This window comes from Aulonocara sp. 'chitande type north' Nkhata Bay, linkage group LG6 (assembly GCF_057382095.1).
Source record: "Aulonocara sp. 'chitande type north' Nkhata Bay isolate Kocher_YH1m ecotype deep benthic linkage group LG6, A_spYH_male_GT1.1, whole genome shotgun sequence".
Taxonomy (NCBI): Eukaryota; Metazoa; Chordata; class Actinopteri; order Cichliformes; family Cichlidae; genus Aulonocara; species Aulonocara sp. 'chitande type north' Nkhata Bay.
Genome location: NC_141349.1, coordinates 30,827,514 through 30,848,869, shown reverse-complemented (window position 1 = coordinate 30,848,869; position 21,356 = coordinate 30,827,514). Strand labels below are relative to the sequence as shown.

The following is a 21,356-nucleotide window of genomic DNA, read 5'->3' as shown; positions in this document are numbered from 1 at the left end:
CAGTTTTTGACATGGCTACACTGTATAAACATACTTCATAGTATTTTAGTTGGGGGACCAGGGTCCCCTGTATGTCAATCCTGCGTCCACTGAATATGTACTTGCCAGGGTGGCTTTGCAGTCAAAAACAAATCACACACCTGCTATCAGCAGTTCTTCTCTATAATCTGTGCACTTGGTATTTAACTGGGTTAAGATTTAGTGGCCTGGAAAGTAGGCCCCAAAGATCTGTTAATTGTTAAGTCCTGATTAACCTGTATGAACACTTGAGTGAGATATAACAATACACAGATCTTTACTTTTACTGTTTCACAAAGGGCTTAAAGGGGAACATTCACATTTTAGACTTTTTTAATGCAGGATATTTTATTAAAACTATTTAGCAGGAACAAAGCAAAACTGTAACCCACATGTTTCACATGTCTTTTTCACAGAGCCAAAAGTTTAGGTTTTCACATGCAACATCATTCCAGTTGTTTTCATAATCATAGTAGTGATTTATTACTACACAATCTTCATTTCTGCGTTTAAAACTGTTGGGTTCCCCAGAGTACCAGAAGCTGAAAGATAAAGAGGACAAAATCGCAACACAAACACGTGCAAATTAGAAACAACTTAAAATCAACAAGTTCATGATATTTACAATCTAAACATGTAAATAGAGGAATTATTTAATTTGATTAATTTTTAAAGTGGAAACCTTGCCGTCAATGGAGTCTCATCCACCCATTTCCAAACTCCTTCTGTCTCTCTGTCAGTCAGTCCAATCCACATTACCTTCTGCTGCAGCCTTATGAATTCCTTACACATAAACATAAACATGCAGCAATCAACCATTGAAATGATGTCACACACATTTTTGTTTTACTTAAATGTTTCACTCTGTTATCTAATTATATCATAAATGAACATACCTGTTCTTCTGTGTTGCTGATGATCGCCAAGACTGCGCCTCTCTGCAAACAGTCATCTCTACTGTCTTGCCAAGTTTTCGTGATTGAAGAAATATAATAGAAACTGCCGTTGAAATACAGCCAACCTTGTTGCGCATAGTGAGCTTTCATGAGAAGAAAGAATGAACTGTAGTTACAGTATTGTACAAACCTAAATAACACCTGTGAAATAAGTGTCAAATGTTAAAAGATACAACATAGTTTTCATTTGAATGTGTTTGTTTGGTATTGTGTATATAGTGTATAGTGCTGTGAATGGGTATATCCCCTGTCATGTGTTGTTGTTTGAGCTGGTTATTTGTGGAACCAAAATGCAGAGACACAGAAGGAAGGAGTAAACTTAAAATGAACATTTATTGATGAAAGCCCAAACTACACAAGATCAAAAGCACTAGAAGATACCTGGAGGAGGGAGGTAAAGAGCTAGTGTACACACAGATGTGAGAGCTGAGGGATGGTGCCACAATAGACAGAGGGAGACAGACACAATATATCTTCCTGATAACGAGGGGATAGGTGGCACAACTGACATAATGAGATGGGGACGTAAACACAACACAACACGTAGAAACAACAGAAGTGGGAAAATAAAATGAACCTGACACAGAGGGAAGATAGGAGGGAAACCAGGGAACATAGAAAGATGAAATACAAAAACAGACGTGACTTAGAAGAACAGAAACTAAACAAAACCCAACAGTGATGTCAGCAATGACTAAAACGATTCAGAAAATTCTGCATAAGGCAGTACAGTAAGGAAATCATAAAGAGCATTTTCACCTATACCCAATAACTGGTTGTGCAATCCTGGCAGCAAGAAAACGATATGATCATGTTATGAGTATGAGTATGAGTTTCATGCTCACACTTACCAAAGTCCTCTAGCTTCCTCTTCAACTCCTCTCTCTCTTTTGTCAGGAAATTCAGCTGTGAAGCTGCCATAAGATAAGAGAGACGAGCTGTTACATACATTGCCAGTTTTCTGATAACTAATGGAAACACGTGTATTCACCAATATAATCGAGTTGCCTCTCCTGCTCTTCTCGCTCCTTATTCATAGAATCCTGCAAAGCTGATATTTTTAGAGAGCTTACCAACACTTGAAACATAAGCAGAGCATGATAAAAACATAATTTTAAACTGAATGTATTGCATAAATGTATGAAAGTATACACTACCAGGTAAAAGTTTGGGCACATCTTCTCATGTAATGGTTTTTCTCTATTTTCATGAATATTTACATTGTAGTCTCACTGAAGGCATCAAAATTATGAATGAACACATATGGAATTATGTAGTAAACAAAAAGGGTTAAATAACTCAAAATGTGTTATATATTTTTGATTTTTCAAAATAGCCACCCTTTGCTTTGATAACTTGCACACTCTTGGCATTCTCTCGATGAGCTTCATGTGGTAGTCACCTGAAATGGTTTTCCAACAGAGTTACCAAAGATGCTGAGCACTTGTTGGCCCCTTTGCCTTCACTCTGCGGTCCATCTCTTCGACTGGGTTCAGATCAGGTGACTGTGGAGGCCAGGCCATCTGGGGCAGCACTCCATCACTCTCCTTCTTGGTCAAATAGCCCTTACACAGCCTGGAGGTGTGCTTGGGGTCATTGTCCTGTTGAAAAATAAATGCTGGTCCGACTAAACGCAAAGTGTATGGTATGGTATTGTGACTGCACTTGGGGACACATTCAAAGTTTTAACAAATTAATAACTGACTTATTTTCAGTTCTTAAAGTAATGATGGACTGTCGATTCTCTTTACTTAGCTGATTGGTCCTTGCTATAGCATGAATTCTAATAGGCTGTCAGTTGTGTACCAAACTGACTTCTGCACAAGATAACTGATGGTCGCAACCCCATTAAGAAGGTAAGAAATTCCACAAATGAACCCAAACAAGGCACACCTGTGAAGTGAAAACTATTTCAGGTGATCATAAAGCTAAGTAAGAGAAGGCCAAGGGTTAGCAGCACTGTCAACAAAGCAAAGGGTGGCTTCTTTCAGCAATCTAAAACTTACATCAAGTTCTTTATCATTTTTTTTCTTGCCTACATTCTTCCATATATCTTGCTTCATATATTTGATATCTTCAGTATGTATCTACAATCTAATCTTCCTCTTCACATTAGTCAATCAACATCAGTGCTGGTTTTTAAATTCAGATTAAAAACGCATTTTTATTCACTGGCTTTTGACTCTGACTTGTATTTACTTATATTTTATTGTTTTTACAATGTTTATTATTTTATTGTATTTATTATTCCTATTGTATCTCTTATATTTCTGTTATTCAGCACTTTGGTAAGCCTTGCGCGTTTTTAAGGTGATATATACATAAACTATGATGACGACGACAATGTAGAAAGTAGTAAAAATAAAGACAAACCATTAAATGAGAAGGTGTGTCCAAACTTTTGATTGGTAGTGTATATAGTTCGTGCTTATTTGCACACTGTAAAATTTTATCCATATTTCTGGCAGCTTTATTGAATTATTATGTGGCATTTATAAAACCTGACAAATTATGTGTGCACAATATTTAATAAGCATTTATTTGTGACTATTAGAGGGCTTTTATCCCCATGATGTTTACCAAAGTTGATCTTCTTCAAACTGTCTTCTACATTAGTTCGATTTTCACAGGTAACATCAGTACCTAGTGTAGAGATTAGCAAAATATCAGATTATGACCACCCAACACAACATTTTTCTTTAAAACTATTCTTTTAAATAACCGTAACAATAAACTAGCTTAGGGACATCATGCATCATTTATACATAAGATGGCAACAGTGGTGATAGACCATTCTGTTGTCTGTTTCCACAATAACAACATTTATTAACATGAGTATTTAAGTTATAATTAAAGCCATCTTACGCAGAGCCAGACGCAGGGAAACATTGAGAGCAGCCTGTAGGATACATAAGAGACAAAAGCTCCCAGCAATCCATTTATGCAGCTTTCCTCCTGTAAAGGACCACACACACACACACACACACACACACACACACACACACACACACACACACACACACACACACACATTCATTACACACACTAAAAAGTGTAAAAAAACCCACTAAAATTTCATTTGTGTCTTACCTGACACAGATGCAGCAGCTTCAACGCTTTCATCAGTGATCCGGTTCAAGCCAACACTCCTGGCTGGAGAGCTGAGGGTTCTAATATCCGGAACCATACCAGATTCATCTCTATGGCCTTTCATGTTTAACAGAAATTGATGTGACCTTGCACAACCGTTAGTCACTGTGCATTGTTTTTCAAGTTGCTTACACAGGAAAATACTTTCTTCCTCATTTGTCTTTTTTTTTTTTTCAAGAAATGTCATCACACTTTTAACCTCATTTGGACAGGAAGGAAGAGACGCATATAAAAGTGTCTAGCAAGCAGCAGATGTCCTGTCTTTTTGTTTTTTCATTTTTATTGTTTGTTTTTTTAAAATCAGTACTTTATCAAAATGACACTTTACCATCCACACCCTTTACTTCTGTCACACATTCTATTATCAGAACATTATTTCTTTATCTGTTGTACTTACTCAAAAGAAAAATATTTGTTTTTTCATGTTTGTCTCTTAAGGCTGTGTTACTGCCTGTCTGGTTAGTTTGATTATAACTACATTTATTTTAAAACAGTTATGTGAACAGAAGAAACAAAGATATTTCTATATATCTATTTGCATCTTATAATTTGCCTGAATTTTTATAATGGAGACCTTTATTTGGTTCATTATTATCTTTAACCTTAAAAGTTACTCTAGACACTGTTATCCACACAGCAAGCGGCGCTACAAACTGGTTAATACTTCACTTCACCAAAAGCACAAAATTGGTATGCTGTTACAGAATGCAAATTTTAAAAAAATCAATGAATCATAACACATTCATAGTGTAAGAAACCTCCAGAGCATGTTATGTTAGGTTTTGTAAGTTTTGTCATCAGTTAATTTGTCATTCTAAATGTTCGGCTCCTCAGTTTATTCTTCAGAGTTTATTCTTAATATATATATTTCTTAACAAGCTTAAATTAAAAATTAGTTTGAAGTACAACTCTCCATCAGAGGTGCCTGAACATTTTAATTAAGATTTCCAGTAATTATTTTCCCAAGCATGACCAATAATTTCTGAATTATGAGGTTTATTTGCAGCAAAGGAGGGAAGTAATGAAGTACAAATACTTTTAATACTGTACTTAAGTAGAATTTTTAGTAATCTATTCAACTTTTTACTTTTATTCCCTTGTTAAAGAAATATGAGAACTTTTTACTGCCTACATTTTCAAAACAGGCTGGTATGTAGCATAAAAGAGAAGGAGGAGCCAAACCCATTTACCATAGTCAGAGTCAAAGTAGACTGGAACGAGTGCACATGTCTGTAAGTTATAGTTGCGTACTTCATCAACTATCTAGCACTACAGAAGAGGAGCGAGAAAAGCAAGTAATTTCAAATGCAACATTTATATCCAATCAACAAACATTGGTGAACACAGTTTCTGTTTACAGTTTGTTACACAGTGTGTTGCTTGCTAAAAGTACAGCTGCTGTATTTCACAGGGAGAGAAATAAAAGTTAACTTCACTCAGTGATGGAGAAAGATAAAGACAGTGTAGGAGAGGAGGAAGAGATTAGATTTAACCTCTGCTAAGTGGTATGTGTTTGTATTGTGTTCAGGAAGTGGGGACAGTAGAAGGAAGTTTGACTTTAAGCATCAGTTTGCTAGGACCACACAAAGACAAATGTGTCCTACAGTTAAGGGTATAAGAATATGGAATTCTCTTCAAGATAATCTCAAGAGGTGTACAAACATGCACCGTTTTAAAATGTGTTATATACTTAAAAGGATAAATCAATATGAAGAACATGAAAGTAATTTGGGCTAAATGTGGAAGGAAAAATTTTCATTGCCATTTAGTGCTGTATATTGCTGATTATACAGATTTGTTGTTTAGTTTTGCATTGTTACATAAAAATACACGTTAGAGGGATTTTTGGGGGTTACTGGCGTCCTCTTGTAAGAATAATTGGATTGCACATAAGGGGCAGGTGCTAACAAGAATTTATTCTTCTTCCTGCTCCTTTTCACCCATGGGTACAGTGTTATATTAATGGGAAGGAAGTGCTCATAAAGCTGCTGCGAAACCAACTGAGGTAGGCTAATGTGTCATTTAAAGGTTTCATGAAAATGCACCATAGTTCAGGATAATCTAGTTAGCTTGCATTAATATGATGAATTTAAAATAAAGCATTGTGTTTGAGTGGTGCACAGTGGATGGTGTGCTCATGGTCAGAGTTAGGTTACATTAAGTATAGCAGAGATGAATTTGAAGTGAAACTACAGAAGTTAAAATAATGCTAAGATTAATTCACCTTCATACTGTTTAGTATAATGACACCATAAACAGTAGTGCCAGTCAAACTCACCCAACAGAAAATATAGCTACACTCAACAAAAATATAAACGCAACACCTTTGTTACTGCTCCCATTCCCCATGGGATGGACGTAGAGACCTAAAATTCATTCCAGATACACAATATAACCATCCCTCCCAAACAGTGGTCACAAATCAGTCCAAATGTGTGGTAGTGGGCACATCTGCCATATTGAGATAATCCATCCCACCTCACAGGTGTGCCACATCAGGATGCTGATCTGACATCATGAGTAGTGCACAGGTGTACCTCAGTTTTTTGCGCTATTGGGGGTCTGGGGACCCAGAACCGGTCAGTATCTGGTGTGACCACCATTTGCCTCATGCAGTGCAACACATCGTCGCATGGAGTCTATCAGATTGTTAATTGTGGCCTGTGGAATGTTGGTCCACTCCACTTCAATGGCTGTGCGAGGTTGTTGGATATTCGTGGGAACTGGTACACGCTGTCGTATACGCCGGTCAAGCACATCCCGAACATGCTCAATGGGTGACATGTCCGGTGAGTATGCTGGCCATGCAAGAACTGGGACATTCTCAGCTGCCATCTGCTCTGAACAATGTGAACCATGATTCATCCGTGAAGCGCACACCTCTCCAACGTGCCAGACGCCATCGGATGTGAGCATTTGCCCACACAAGTCTGTTACGGCGACGAGCTGGAGTCAGGTCAAGACCCCGATGAGGACGACGGGCATGCAGTTGAGCGTCCCTGAGACGGTTTCTGACAGTTTGTGCAGAAATTGTTTGGTTGTGCAAACCAATTGTTCCAGCAGCTGTCTGGGTGGCTGGTCTCAGACGATCTTGGAGGTGAACCTGCTGGATGTGGAGGTCCTGGGCTGGTGTGGTTACACGAGGTCTGCGGTTGTGAGGCCGGTTGGATGTGCTGCCATATTCTCTGAAACGCCTGTGGAGACGGCTTATGGTTGAGAAATGAACATTCAATGCACGGGCGACAGATCTGGTTGACATTCCTGCTGTCAGCATGCCAATTGCACGCTCCCTCATTGCTTGTGGCATCTGTGGCATTTTGCTGTGAGACAAAACTGCACATTCCAGGGTGGCCTTTTGTTGTGGGCAGTCTGAGGTACACCTGTGCACTACTCATGATGTCAGATCAGCATCCTGATGTGGCACACCTGTGAGGTGGGATGGATTATCTCAATATAGCAGATGTGCCCACTACCACACATTTGGACTGATTTGTGACCACTGTTTGGGAGGGATGGTTATATTGTGTATCTGGAATGAATTTTAGGTCTCTACGTCCATCCCATGGGGAATGGGAGCAAAAACAAAAGTGTTGCGTTTATATTTTTGTTCAGTGTATTTTTTAATTTTTCTCTTTTGCTCATTTTCTACTTAATTGATTCAAGCTGATTGAATTAGAATTCAAGTTAAAACTGATGTAAAGGTTGTATTTTAATTTATTAATACTATTTTTTTTTAGATTAGATTAATATAGCACAAGGGTTTGTTTAGCTTTGCACAAAGCTTCTTACAAAGAGTTATTTTTTCCTTTCTTGCTTTGAGTACATTTCAGAGCCTGTACTTTTTCAGTTTTACGCGAGTAAATAAGTTGAAAACGTAGGCACCACAGAACACAGAACTGAAGTCTACCTTCCCCACCTGAGGAACAGGTATGGGTGCAGGGACAGTCTGGGTCCTGCCACTGTCACCCTAGGAACAGGGAAAGGAGGAGGAACTTGCCGGACACAGGCCTCTCCCACCCAAGAACAGGTACGGGTACAAGAGTGGACTGGACCTCGGCTGGCCTCATCCTAGGAGCTGGTATGGGTGGAGAAACCTGCTGGAGGCCAGTGACCCCCGTCTGAGGAACTGGTACGGGTGCTGAGGTTGACTGGGCCTCGGCTGGAAGTAGGCACAGGAGCATTTGATGGATGAACACTAGCTTTCCCTGCACCCGAGGAACTGGTACGGGTGCAGGGACAAGCTGAGTTGTAGCTTTTCTGGGTACTGGAACAGTCACCTTCACTTGGGGAACTGGAGTGGGCGCAGGGCAAGGCTGGGTCTAAACCACTCTGGGATCATGGACAAGGACAGGCTGGGTCCCAGCCACCCTCACCCAAGCAACAGGTACAGGTGCAGGGGAAGGCTGGGTTCAAGCCACCATGGGAGCAGGAACAGGTGAAGCAATAGACTTAGGGATGAAGGATGAAAAACACAAACAGTCTTAGATTATTCAGGTGGTGATACCTGGCAGTTTTTGAGGGGAAAGTGATGCAGGTGTGGCGCCCTGAGTATTTTGAGCATTAAGAACAAGTCTCAGATGTGTTCCTTATGTGTTCGTGCCCACCCCCCATCATCATTTTTTTGCTATTTGTTGTGACAATAGTTTGCATCATAACACAGAGCGAAAAGCTCATTTGCTCCCACCTGATGTGATGTGAGGGCGGTATTTAGTTTCGCCAGTAGGTGGCAGTGGCGGCTCAGCCAAACGGGTAACTGGCAAAATAATCCTTCACAAAAGTAACGCAGGCCAGTTATTACAATGGAAGCCGCCAGTAACACTGAATTGTTTTGCTGTGTTTCAGGTGAGAGCAATATACGAGAACTACATACATTTATGTAAAGTTGATGCTTATTTAACATGTTTGGAGTGTAATTCTTGTTTATATGGTGTTTAATGTGAGCGAATAAGGGAGTTGTTTCACGTTATCTGTGGGTAATCCTAGTAACATTTGTGCGCTAGCTAAGTCATGTTAGCCTCCTGCATTAATCTCTGTAACCGTGTTGTTCCATCAGTAAGGTGAAAGGAAACTGTTAGCGGGTTTCAGTTAAAGTTATAGGAAATAGACCAGCCAGTACATGTTATGTTGTCTATTGTGTACTGGTCATTTTCTCTGTGTGTTAAGGGCTGATTAATACGTGGCCATCACACGTAATGCCACAAAAGTAACGCAGGCCAGTTATTACAATGGAAGCCGCCAGTAACACTGAATTGTTTTGCTGTGTTTCAGCGCAATAAATCTTCATGTGCACCTGAATGAACCCTGTCGTCCTTCAGTGTGTAACATAATTTGGCGAGCCACCAGCCAGGAGCAGATTTCCTGCTCCAGACAAGAACCTAGAACACGTTAAATCAACATCTGGTAAAGATGGAACAACTACAGGATGAGATCAGCACAGCCTTGTGGACACTTGGGAAACCCGAACTCACCAAGGTATGCCAGCATCTTAAGTGCAGCGAACCAGCAGGGGTGGGTTTTAAAGGACAGTCCCGACGTGCTCTGATTCGGCTGGCAGAAAGTACTCTGGACGAGATTGAAAAAACAGAGGAATCTGAAGTGTTTCAGCAGTTCATCCGTGATCTCCAGTCATTCATACAGTCATTACAAGAACATCCTGTAGCTGAAGTGAAGATACAACGAGCAGAGCTCAGTGAGATAGAAAAACTGAAACAAGAGTACAGTCAGCTCCAACAAGCTCAAGCAGAAGCACGACGTGTTCTGGAAGAAAAAATTGAAGCGTTGGGGACCGAGTTTAGAGGTGCAGCTGGGATAAGTGAAAAACAAGTAAGTCAGCTTGCACCCTTTACTACACCAGAAGTGACTCTGAGAAAAGACTTTCGGATCTGGGGTCAGATCGGGGAAGCAGGACAAAAAGACAAGTTATCTTTCACTAGCTTGACCAACCAAATTGATTCCGGGCTTAAGAAAGGCTACTCAGAGACTGAAATCATTGAAGCTGTGATTAAGGCAGTAAGCCCTGGCCTTCACCTTCGAGACTTGCTGGAAGTGAAGCGTGACCTCACACTTCCCACAGTAAGAACTATATTACGGGGACATTACAAAGTAGACTCGTCAGCTGACCTGCTTCATCAACTCATGAGCATATCTCAAGACCCCAAAGAATCTGCTCAGTGCTTTCTGTTCAGGGCAATAGAACTCAGAGAGAAATTGCTCTGGAAGTCTGGTGATGACGATGAAGGGGAGCAGTTCAGCCCAGACTTAATTCAGCGCAAGTTCCTGCGCTCATTAGAGACTGGCCTCCTCAGTGAAGCCGTGAAGTTTCAGTTAAAGCCTTATCTTAGCAACTACCAAGTAACAGATGAGGTTCTAATTGAGAAGATAAATGAAGCAGCCAGCCTTGAATTAGAGCGACAAAATAAACTGAGGAGAAATACTACAGTAAAAACACCAAGGATAAATGAGGTACACACAGAGTCACAGCACAACCACACTCAGCCACCTTTGAACAGTGAACCAGACAGAAAGGATGAAACCCAGACAAAGGGGGGTGAAGGAGGTGCCACAAAGAAAAAGCAAGGACAGAATAAGGGCCTGGATTCAGAGACAGCTAAGCTGATTGAAGGCCTGAAAGCTGATGTGGTTGAAGTAAAGAAAATGTTTAATGAGACTTTGGAAGCAACAAAAGTAAGGTCAAGTATGGACAGTCGGTTCTCTCCTACAACAAGACGTGCTAGAGGTTGCCAAATGTGCAGAGAGGCTCAGCTTGGTGATCTGTGTAGACACTGCTATCGCTGTGGTCAGGAGGGTCACCTTTCCCGAGGGTGCAGGCAGGCTAGGATCACCCAGGGAAACGGGAGGGGGCTACTGAGCCGGGACCCACAGTAGCCCACTCATCACCCAGGTCCCAGGTAAATCCTGTCTATGGGCAAGACACCCCGCATCAACAAGCACCACAAAATGACTTCACACGCACTGAAACTGGCCCCAAAGAGCCAAACAGCAACAAATTGACAAGTGACACATCTAATGGTTATATACCCTCACAACGGCAAACCAAGCTCATCAGTCTCATTGGGAAAAGATGCACAGTTCAGTGCCACCTAGATAAGGTACCAGTAGAGGCCCTGTGGGACACTGGAGCTCAGGCAAGTCTGATTAACAATGAATGGCGAGAACAACACCTACCACACAGCACTGTCAGGCCACTTGCTGAGCTGTTGGGAACAGAACCTCTAGTGGCTTTAGCAGCTAATGGTAGTGAAATCCCATATGATGGGTGGGTAGAGACAGAATTCTATTTGGACTGTAACCCTGAAAATTGTCTTCTAGTCCCAATGCTTGTATCCAGTGACCCCAATGTTGCACAACTGCCCATTATTGGATTTAATGTAATAGAGGAAGTTGTGAGTAAATGGGGCAAGCGACAACCAAGCTCACGCAACGTTCGGAAAATCAGCCAAATCCTTTCAGTATCAGTACACACTGCTAAATCAGTACTAAAACTATTGCAGTCACCAGACCAAAACCAAAGTGTGGGCACAGTATTGGCAGGAAAGAGGGGACTATGTCTCGCTGCTGAACAGATTACCACCACATATGTCCGTGCACACATTGGAGCCCAGTTTTCAGGACAGAGTCTGTTATTTGTCCCGAATGAACCATCACAGTTGCCTGAGGGTCTTGTCATCCAAGAGGGACTGGTCACCATAATGGAGGGCAGGTCAGTGTACATCCCAGTCGCGATAGCTAATACCAACAAGCGGGATGTCAACTTAATCCCTCACACTGTTCTGGGACATCTGGAAGAAATAAAAGCAGTGTACCCCATCACCCCTGAAAAGACACAAGACTCAGTGGAGCAGATTTCATCACAGCCTCCTATACAGGTGAATGAGGTTATGAACACACCCTCCTCCAGCCATAAGCCACCTCAGTGGGACCCTCCAGTTAAGTTGGACCATCTCAGTGAAAATGAACAACAAACGGTGAGACAGCTGTTAAGAGAGGAATGTCATGCTTTTGCTTATGATGATAAAGATGTTGGGTGCATCCCCAGTTTAAACATGCACATCACATTGCATGACACAACACCTGTTCGAAAAACCTACATATCTGTGCCAAAGCCTCTGCACCAAGAGGTGAAAGACTATCTTCAAGACCTGCTGAACCGTGGGTGGATTTCAGAGTCTAGGTCACCCTACTCATCTCCAATCGTCTGCGTTCGGAAGAAGTCAGGTGAATTGAGATTGTGCTGTGATTACAGGGAACTCAACCGGAAGTCAGTACCAGACAGACACCCAATTCCCAGAATTCAGGATATGCTAGATTCCCTTCATGGCAGCTCCTGGTTCTCTGTTCTTGATCAGGGGAAAGCATACCATCAGGGGTTCCTGGACCCTGAAAGTCGCCCCCTGACAGCCTTCATCACACCTTGGGGCTTGTACCAGTGGAACCGCATACCCTTTGGCCTCAGCTCAGCCCCAGCAGAGTTTCAGCGGAGCATGGAGGACTGTTTAAGGGGACTGCGGGATGTAATCTGTCAGCCATATTTGGACGACAACCTAGTCCACTCTACTTCATTTGATACTCATCTTGAACACATCAGAGCCGTCCTTCAGAGATACCAAAAACATGGTGTCAAACTCAGCCCACAGAAATGTGACATCTTCAAGAAAAAGGTACGTTTCCTTGGTCGGATGGTGTCCGAAGAGGGATATACCATGGACCCAGCGGAAATAGTCCCTGTACAAGCTCTGAGAGACAAACCACCATCCACAGTGGGGGAACTGAGTCGGGTCCTAGGATTCCTGTCCTACTATAGATCCTATATCCCAAACTTTTCAAAAGTGGCAAAACCCCTGTACCAGTTGCTGACACTGCCTCCAGATAAAGCACCGCCACCAGTGCCCAGGGCAAAGGGGAAAGTGGTTAAGACAAAACCGAAAGGTCGACCACCGCCTAACACACCCATTAAATGGACTGAGAGCCATCAAAATGCCCTAAATGAGTTGACTGACTGTCTAACACAGCCACCTATTCTGGGTTACCCTGATTTCTCAGAGCCCTTTGTACTCCATTGTGATGCCTCACAACAGGGCCTGGGAGCTGTGTTATATCAAAAGCAAGCAGGCAAGATGAAGGTCATTGCATATGGCTCAAGGACATTAACACCCCCTGAGAAAAACTATCATATGCATTCGGGAAAGCTGGAATTCTTGGCTTTAAAATGGGCAGTCTGTGAACGCTTTCGGGACTACCTATATTACGCCCCACATTTTGTTGTCTACACAGACAATAACCCTTTGACATATGTCCTTACGACAGCAAAGCTGAACGCCACAGGCCACCGCTGGGTGAGTGAACTGGCTGACTTCAACTTTACTATCAAATACCGGCCAGGGAAGAAAAATGCTGATGCAGATGGCCTATCCCGCTTACCACTAAACATTGAGCAGTATATGGCACAGTGCACATCAGAAGTCAAACAGGGTGTCGCTAGAGCTGCTGTTGAAAGTGCAGTATTGCAGAGGGAGAATCTGCTGCATGAAACTGTTGTTGTCAGCCTGAGTGCCGTCAGTTTAGTGCAAGACGCGGTCACACTGTCTGCTGGAAAGTCTCTGTCACCCGAGGAAATCCGAGTGAGTCAGGAGAAAGATCCCATCATCAGTCGCTTTTTACAACACAAAATCAACAACTACTTACCAAAAGGTCGTGCCCTAACAGCAGAACCCCCTGATGTCAGAATCTTGCTGAGGCAGTGGAGCAGAGTGCACATAAATGATGATGGGGTCCTCTATAGGAGAGTGAGAGGCAGAGACCAGCTTCTTCTCCCTAAAGAGCATCGTGACACTGTGTTCAGGGAACTGCACAAAGAGATGGGACATTTGGGGGCAGAAAGAACTCTGTGTTTAATAAGGGACAGGTTCTACTGGCCTCGAATGCAAAACGATGTGGAGCATTTTGTAATGCATGCCTGCGAATGCCTCAAGAGAAAGCGGCCAAGTAAGATTACCAGGGCCCCACTGACCACCATTACAACGACATTCCCATTTGAGCTTGTGTCCATAGACTTTTTGCACCTTGAGACTTGTAAACAGGGATATGAGTACATACTGGTAGTGATGGACCACTTCACACGTTTTGCACAAGCTTATGCAACAAAAAACAAATCTGCAAAAACAGTGGTGGATAAGGTCTTCAATCACTTTGCTCTGAACTTTGGTTTCCCAGCACGAATCCACCATGACATGGGCAGGGAATTTGAGAATCAGATGTTTTCCCAGTTGCAAAAAGTATGTGGTTTACGTGGCTCTCACACTACCCCATACCATCCACAAGGAAATGGGCAAGTGGAGCGTTTCAACAGAACTTTGTTGTCCATGTTGAGAACACTAACTGACCTTGAAAAAGCAGACTGGAAGGAATCATTGACAAAAGTGGTGCACGCCTACAACTGCACTCGGAATGAGGCTACTGGGTTTTCCCCGTACTATTTGTTGTTTGGCCGTACTCCAAGACTCCCTATAGACATCTTGTTCAACTTGCCTTCACAGGAACAGCAATTAAGCTACGAGGAGTATGTGACAAAATGGCAATCCCGAATGAAGGAGGCCTATGAGATTGCATCTATGGCAGCCCAGAAAGAAGCTTCAAGAGGTAAACAGTATTACAACCGTAAGATCTACGGAGCTCAACTTCATCCGGGGAACAGAGTCCTGCTCCGCAACCTCAAGGAGAGAGGAGGCCCAGGCAAGCTTCGGTCATACTGGGAGGATACAGTGTATGTGGTGGTGAGTCAAAAAAGCCCTGACATCCCAGTTTACGAGATCAAGCCAGAGAGGGGAGGAAAAAGCCGCACAGTACACAGGAACCTGTTGCTTCCATGTGACAGTCTACCTGTGGAAAATCCACACAGACAGGAGCAAAACGAAAGAAGAAAAAGCCTGAGACAAAAAACGGTAGAAGCTCAACAACAGCTACTACAACAAGACACAGACGTAGAGAGTGAGGATGAGAGTGAGCTTGTGTGGAGGTTTCCACAGCAAAACAGTACCACCACCATTATCCCTCCAACCCTGGAATCTCTGGTGGGTGAACAACAACTGGGGGAGCCTCAAACAGCTGACTTCGACCCTTTCTTACAGGACCACAGAGAGATACACGAACCTGAGTTGCAGACAGCAGAGCAACATTACAACCACCAGGAGTCACAGGATGAACAACAAGATGAGCAAGGAGACAGTGACTCCAACAGTGAACAAGGGTTGTCACCTGTCCTCAGACACCCCAAGAGAGAGCGACGTCAGCCCAAAATGCTGACATATGATATATTAGGACAACCCACAGTCAGACAAGCTGATATGGACAGTGTTAAGATGGGAGCTATTTGCACCCAGAGACTGTGGAGGCCTTGGTGGCCTGAAGATATACCAGCAAGGTGTGAGAGACAGTAATAAGAAACTGATCCAAAATGAAGACATTTACATGAACATTGTGACAAGCAGAATAGAGCAAATGTAGCACCAACAGACAATGGACAGAATCTAACATTCATTCTTATGGTGTGTGCTAACTTGTCACATGCTGAACGTATGATGATGATGACCATCTGTAAAAGATGCCTTGATATGTAAACAAAGTTAAGTGTGGTAACAGACTAGTGTATTGTTGGCCGAATATTGAGTCTGGTTACAGTCAGAAATTCAGAGTAACAGGATGAACTTGTTTACTAACCTTGAGGGAGAAAAATGGTTACTTGGCACAACATGATTCATGATTAGCTTCTACCATGACTTTTAATTTGCTGAATGCAAATTGTTGAATTGCAATGTTTCATTGAACAGATGTCAGAAGCATGTGTAACCATAATTGTTACCCAGGGATAGGTATACTAATAGTACACAAGAAATGTACTGACAACAGCAAACATGTTCAAAGAGTTTAGGAAAAAATTTCTTTCTTTCTTTCTTTTTTTATTAAGCAGGGGAGGGTGTGGCGCCCTGAGTATTTTGAGCATTAAGAACAAGTCTCAGATGTGTTCCTTATGTGTTCGTGCCCACCCCCCATCATCATTTTTTTGCTATTTGTTGTGACAATAGTTTGCATCATAACACAGAGCGAAAAGCTCATTTGCTCCCACCTGATGTGATGTGAGGGCGGTATTTAGTTTCGCCAGTAGGTGGCAGTGGCGGCTCAGCCAAACGGGTAACTGGCAAAATAATCCTTCACAAAAGTAACGCAGGCCAGTTATTACAATGGAAGCCGCCAGTAACACTGAATTGTTTTGCTGTGTTTCAGGTGAGAGCAATATACGAGAACTACATACATTTATGTAAAGTTGATGCTTATTTAACATGTTTGGAGTGTAATTCTTGTTTATATGGTGTTTAATGTGAGCGAATAAGGGAGTTGTTTCACGTTATCTGTGGGTAATCCTAGTAACATTTGTGCGCTAGCTAAGTCATGTTAGCCTCCTGCATTAATCTCTGTAACCGTGTTGTTCCATCAGTAAGGTGAAAGGAAACTGTTAGCGGGTTTCAGTTAAAGTTATAGGAAATAGACCAGCCAGTACATGTTATGTTGTCTATTGTGTACTGGTCATTTTCTCTGTGTGTTAAGGGCTGATTAATACGTGGCCATCACACGTAATGCCACAAAAGTAACGCAGGCCAGTTATTACAATGGAAGCCGCCAGTAACACTGAATTGTTTTGCTGTGTTTCAGCGCAATAAATCTTCATGTGCACCTGAATGAACCCTGTCGTCCTTCAGTGTGTAACACAGACACACTCTTGTCGCAGGTTGTTGGTCTGCACGAGAAGAGCGGCAGTGGTGGAAGCCTTGTCTCTCTTTGGCTGAGGAAACAGGAAAACTAGGGAACTGAGCCTACGATTGCCCCAAACAGGAAACCTCTGAAACACTAGGAACTAAACAAGTGAACACTAATGAGTCAAATACACAGCTGCGGGGGATGAGGGAGATCATGACAACGAACACAAGAAAATGCACACAATATAAAGACACGAGTGAATCAGAGCAGAGAGGAAACACCTGAGGAACATGGCTGGACAATAACTAATGAGACAGGGGAACAAGCACTGAGATGTGACTTACAAACCAAAGAGAGAGCGAGGGACACACTGTAAATGTAAACAACCAGACATGACTACACATGGGGCGTGGAGCAGGGGGAGAACCTAAAGAATAGATGGGAAAACTAATGCGGCCTAAGAATACAAATATTAAACAGAGGGTTAATTATAGTAACCAACATAAGGAACAGAATCTCAACCTCAGAATATTAAATAAACCAAAAGTCCAAACACAAATGCTGGGTCACAGACTCAGGACCATGACACATATATTAAACATGTTTTTTGTAAGATATGTTGAAAAACCATTTATCATTTCCCAGTCATTCAAACAATGTACAGTTGTCAGCCAAAGATGACGTGATGAAGAGAATTTAGTGTCAGCAGTGATTGTGAAAAAAATTAACCTAATGGCAGATATGACATTATGTGGAAAAGGATATGTATACGTCAGGTGGGTTAAAGTTTTGTTCCCCAATTTGAAGTGCCCTTGAGCATGACAACATACTTTAAGGCTTAGAGTCATCATTTGTTAGACTTTCAGTTTGCTTCCCCTATTTTTACCATTTCCAAATCTGTTAACCACAATGCATGAGTATATTTCCTCACCCATCATTGCTGAAGAAATACACCAACAGAGGACAAACAGTTCAATGATCAGACAGCACTGAAGTTTTGTTCCTGTTGATGCCTTCAGAGTGTTGCAGGTAATGGAGAAAATGGAGACTAGAAATGAGCTGCAAAGATGCAATGGGAAATGCGGGATGGACAATAATAAAGGTAATGACAGTAATGACATATATATATATATATATATATAGAGAGAGAGATAGATAGATAGATAGATAGATAGATAGATAGATAGATAGATAGATAGATAGATAGATAGATATGAATGCAGTGAATGGCATATGTTTTAACAGAATAGGCTTCACATATTACAACATACTAAAAATGATTTCGATTTTTCAGAGAGACGACTCCTTCAGCTGCTTTTCCTCAGCTTTGGTGTGCTGTGTGTCATACAAGCCACTCTCAATCTTGCTTTACGCCTCACATGTGAGCATCATTCCTTATCTATGAAATTCAAAAGAAAGAAAAAATATCCACAAACTGCCTTCATTTGTTCAGTGCTTGTCTTTCTTTGTTTTAGTCGAGGGGAATGACTCACCCCACACAAAAAAGTTATGTGGCAACAACCAGTTAAAACCAGGAAATTTTAACCAAAATTCTTGTAGCGAACTACAAGAAAGAATCATTGCTTTGAACAGAGACAGAAGCCTGCTTGAAAAGAGAAATGAAGAGCTCCTTAACATCATAAAGAGTCTTGAGGAGGAGAAGAAGAGGCAGAATGGTGAGAAACTTCAGTTCTTCCTCTTTTCTGTACTTGCAAAAGAAATTGTGGTATTCTGATCTCACGCTCATCTTTTCTCTCTTAGGTTTCATCTCATCGTATAATTAGAAAAATGGCGGCTCATATGAAACAGTTGAGTTTCTCTCTAAAATGGTTTTGGTATTATTTCAACAAAGTTTATTATTATCATTATTATTATTATTATTATTATTATTATTATTATTATTATTATTATTAGTCTATAATCTGTTTTAAGCTAATTGTCCCACATGTTTGACTTTTGCAGTTAATGATTGTGATTGTATTACAGTTTGGATTTCTGTTTGGGGTTTTTAAAAATTTTTTTTATAATTTTTATTAATTATTCTTTGAAATGTTTATGTCTGTATTATTCTGAAAGAGAATTTCTTGTTAAATTGAGTTGTTCATGTCTGGTTTTACTTCATGGTTTTCATTATAATTTCTGTTTTACCATCCATCATTTCTACCAAAGTGAGCTGTATTTTTTTTATTATTTTTCTTTATGAAGGTTTTGGGTCCTATTTGTTAAATTTCACACTAGTTTCTTGTCTATTTGTCTCCTCATGGCTGTCGGACTTTTGGATTTGTTTCTCATTTGCTTCTTGGACTTTCTTACGCCCTGAATTTCTACATTAACCTCAATAAAATGGCTTGTTTTTTGTTAGTAAGTCTGCCATCTGTGTCCTGCTTTTGGGTCCTAACCTTTACATGCCACACGACCTAACAAACCAATCTTTTCATGCAGTTTAGAACACTGAATATTTTCACATTTTTTTCTTATTTTCCAGCACATTAGACCTTATTTTGTCTTCCTACACCTGCACTAGAAGTCTCTGAAGTCAAAGATATGATAAATAGAATAGAAAGTTTATATTTATAGAACTGTATCTTTGTAGTACAGTCAATTTCACTAACAAATTGCATTTTGTACCTAAAGCTTCTCTAAAGCACATCTCAGCGCATTATTGTGTAGGCTGTGAATGGTTGTTTGTCACTTTCACAGAGCTGAGCAGTGGAGCATCATCTCAGCAGCCTCCTTATCATTGGAGGGAAGTCATATCTAGATGTTTTCCCCTTTCTACTGGGAACAAAATGGCAGAAAGCAGAAAGTCTTGTGCGAGTGAAGAAGCTAACCTGGTTCTGATCAACAGTTAACAGAGAACAAATAGCCTACAAAAGGAACTGTTAAAGAAAGAGTTACATTAACAAATCGTACGTTTGTAATGTTGCTAAAACATGAATTCAAGTCATGTATTTCACCAGATCTCAGAAGAAAATACTCCACTATATTTATTTGACAGCAAATGTTACAAATTCACATTTTGCACATAAACAACAGCCATCAAATGATGTGATGTTGTGTTCTTCTGAAACACTTCTTTGATTGTTCAGTATGTCACAAAATTGGCAACTATTTGGATTTGAAAACACAATTTGTAATTTAAGGGTATTTTAAGGGGTTTTAGCACTTTTCTTTATGTAAACATATATCATAAACATACATATATCATCTGGAAGGAGATTTTTATATCTTTTACTGGGTCATTTTACATGGCAGAGATGAGCCCTTGAAGTGGCTGGATAAAAGTCCAATGACCAAAGTATAAGGCCTTTGAATAACTACCTACTTTTTTCCTCTGAAGGACGATACACTTAAAATATGAAATTAAATATTTTTGTAATTAAACTATTTATTTGTATTTAAAAAATTGTTATATTTCAAATACCAATGCAGTAATCAAGATTACCCAAATGCAAGATGCAAGAAAAGGGAATCAAATTAAAACAAGTCTTTATTTAAGCTGAAACACAAGTTCCAGAAATTAAAACAAAACAAAACAAAAAATCTCCATCCAAAATCTCCATCCTTTGGTCTGCCGGCTCAGTCAGCCTACTGGCCTTGAGGCCGGTAAAATCTCCAACAAATCTGCTCTCTTTTTGCACCACCTGTGCAACCACAGAAACTCCACCTGTCTAACCTAGCTTCTCACCCATAGTCTGCTTCCCCGCCAATTAAGACCACTCTAGTTTATACCCTCCTCTGTGACAGAGCACCCATTACCCCCCACACCCACTAGCCCCTACTTGATAGTAAAGTTCAATTAACTGAGTACTGACCACAAAGTCTGCTTCTTGGGTCTTGCCAGTACCTGATGATGATATTCTTAGGCTTTCTCTCTTGGCAAATATGACCAAATTGACAAAGACTCCTTACCTGAGAAAGCAGGTCCACTCACAAAGTTTTGGTCTCATATACATTTTCATAAATTGTATTTGAAGATCCATTTTCCTGTTTCTGTGATGGTGTTATGGTCTCACGGTCTAAATATCTGTATATATGGTCAACAGCCACATCTTTAGTCAGTCTTACAGTATTCTGCTGGGCAGTTGTCCTTCAAGAGCTGCATACCTAATTAAATAATTAGGTATGCATTTTATCAGACTGATTTGTATTGGCAGTTCAGTGAATCAAAGATCATGTTAATCTAACACCATCTTCCGTCGGCATTAGCATGTTGTGGATGTTGTGGTTTAACGGCAAATCATTTATTATTTTAAAGGCAACAAAGACAAGTAACCCTCCCACAGTAGGTGAGGGTCTGGTTCACTGTTCTACCACAGGATGCAGCGATTTGCCACTCTGTTTATGCTCTTCAGCAGAGCTAGCTACATGCTGAGGTACCGTATGTGCACCATAAATGCATCACAGTGAATGAGAAGGAAAAAGGGATGTTTTGGCGCTGGGAGGTCATTATTTTTAATACTT

The 21,356-nt window shown here is 41.1% G+C and overlaps 2 protein-coding genes across 2 annotated transcripts; one reads left to right on the top strand and one right to left on the bottom strand.

Moving 5' to 3' along the window:
- Positions 1–355: 355 nt before the first annotated feature.
- On the bottom strand, positions 356–4,224 carry LOC147328116 (uncharacterized). Its single transcript, XM_086296273.1, has 8 exons — positions 4,065–4,224; positions 3,840–3,929; positions 3,555–3,617; positions 1,966–2,025; positions 1,826–1,888; positions 915–1,057; positions 701–801; positions 356–560 (listed from the first exon to the last, which is right to left on the bottom strand). The coding sequence occupies exons 1-8, from the start codon at positions 4,186–4,188 to the stop codon at positions 416–418; spliced, it is 789 nt and encodes a 262-aa protein (XP_086152399.1). The 5' UTR covers positions 4,189–4,224; the 3' UTR covers positions 356–415.
- A 12,568-nt stretch (positions 4,225–16,792) lies between these two features.
- On the top strand, positions 16,793–19,688 carry LOC147328115 (uncharacterized). Its single transcript, XM_086296274.1, has 4 exons — positions 16,793–17,994; positions 18,187–18,273; positions 18,368–18,568; positions 18,654–19,688. Exons 1-4 carry the CDS (start codon positions 17,925–17,927, stop codon positions 18,674–18,676), a joined length of 381 nt encoding a protein of 126 aa, XP_086152400.1. The 5' UTR covers positions 16,793–17,924; the 3' UTR covers positions 18,677–19,688.
- Positions 19,689–21,356: the final 1,668 nt, after the last annotated feature.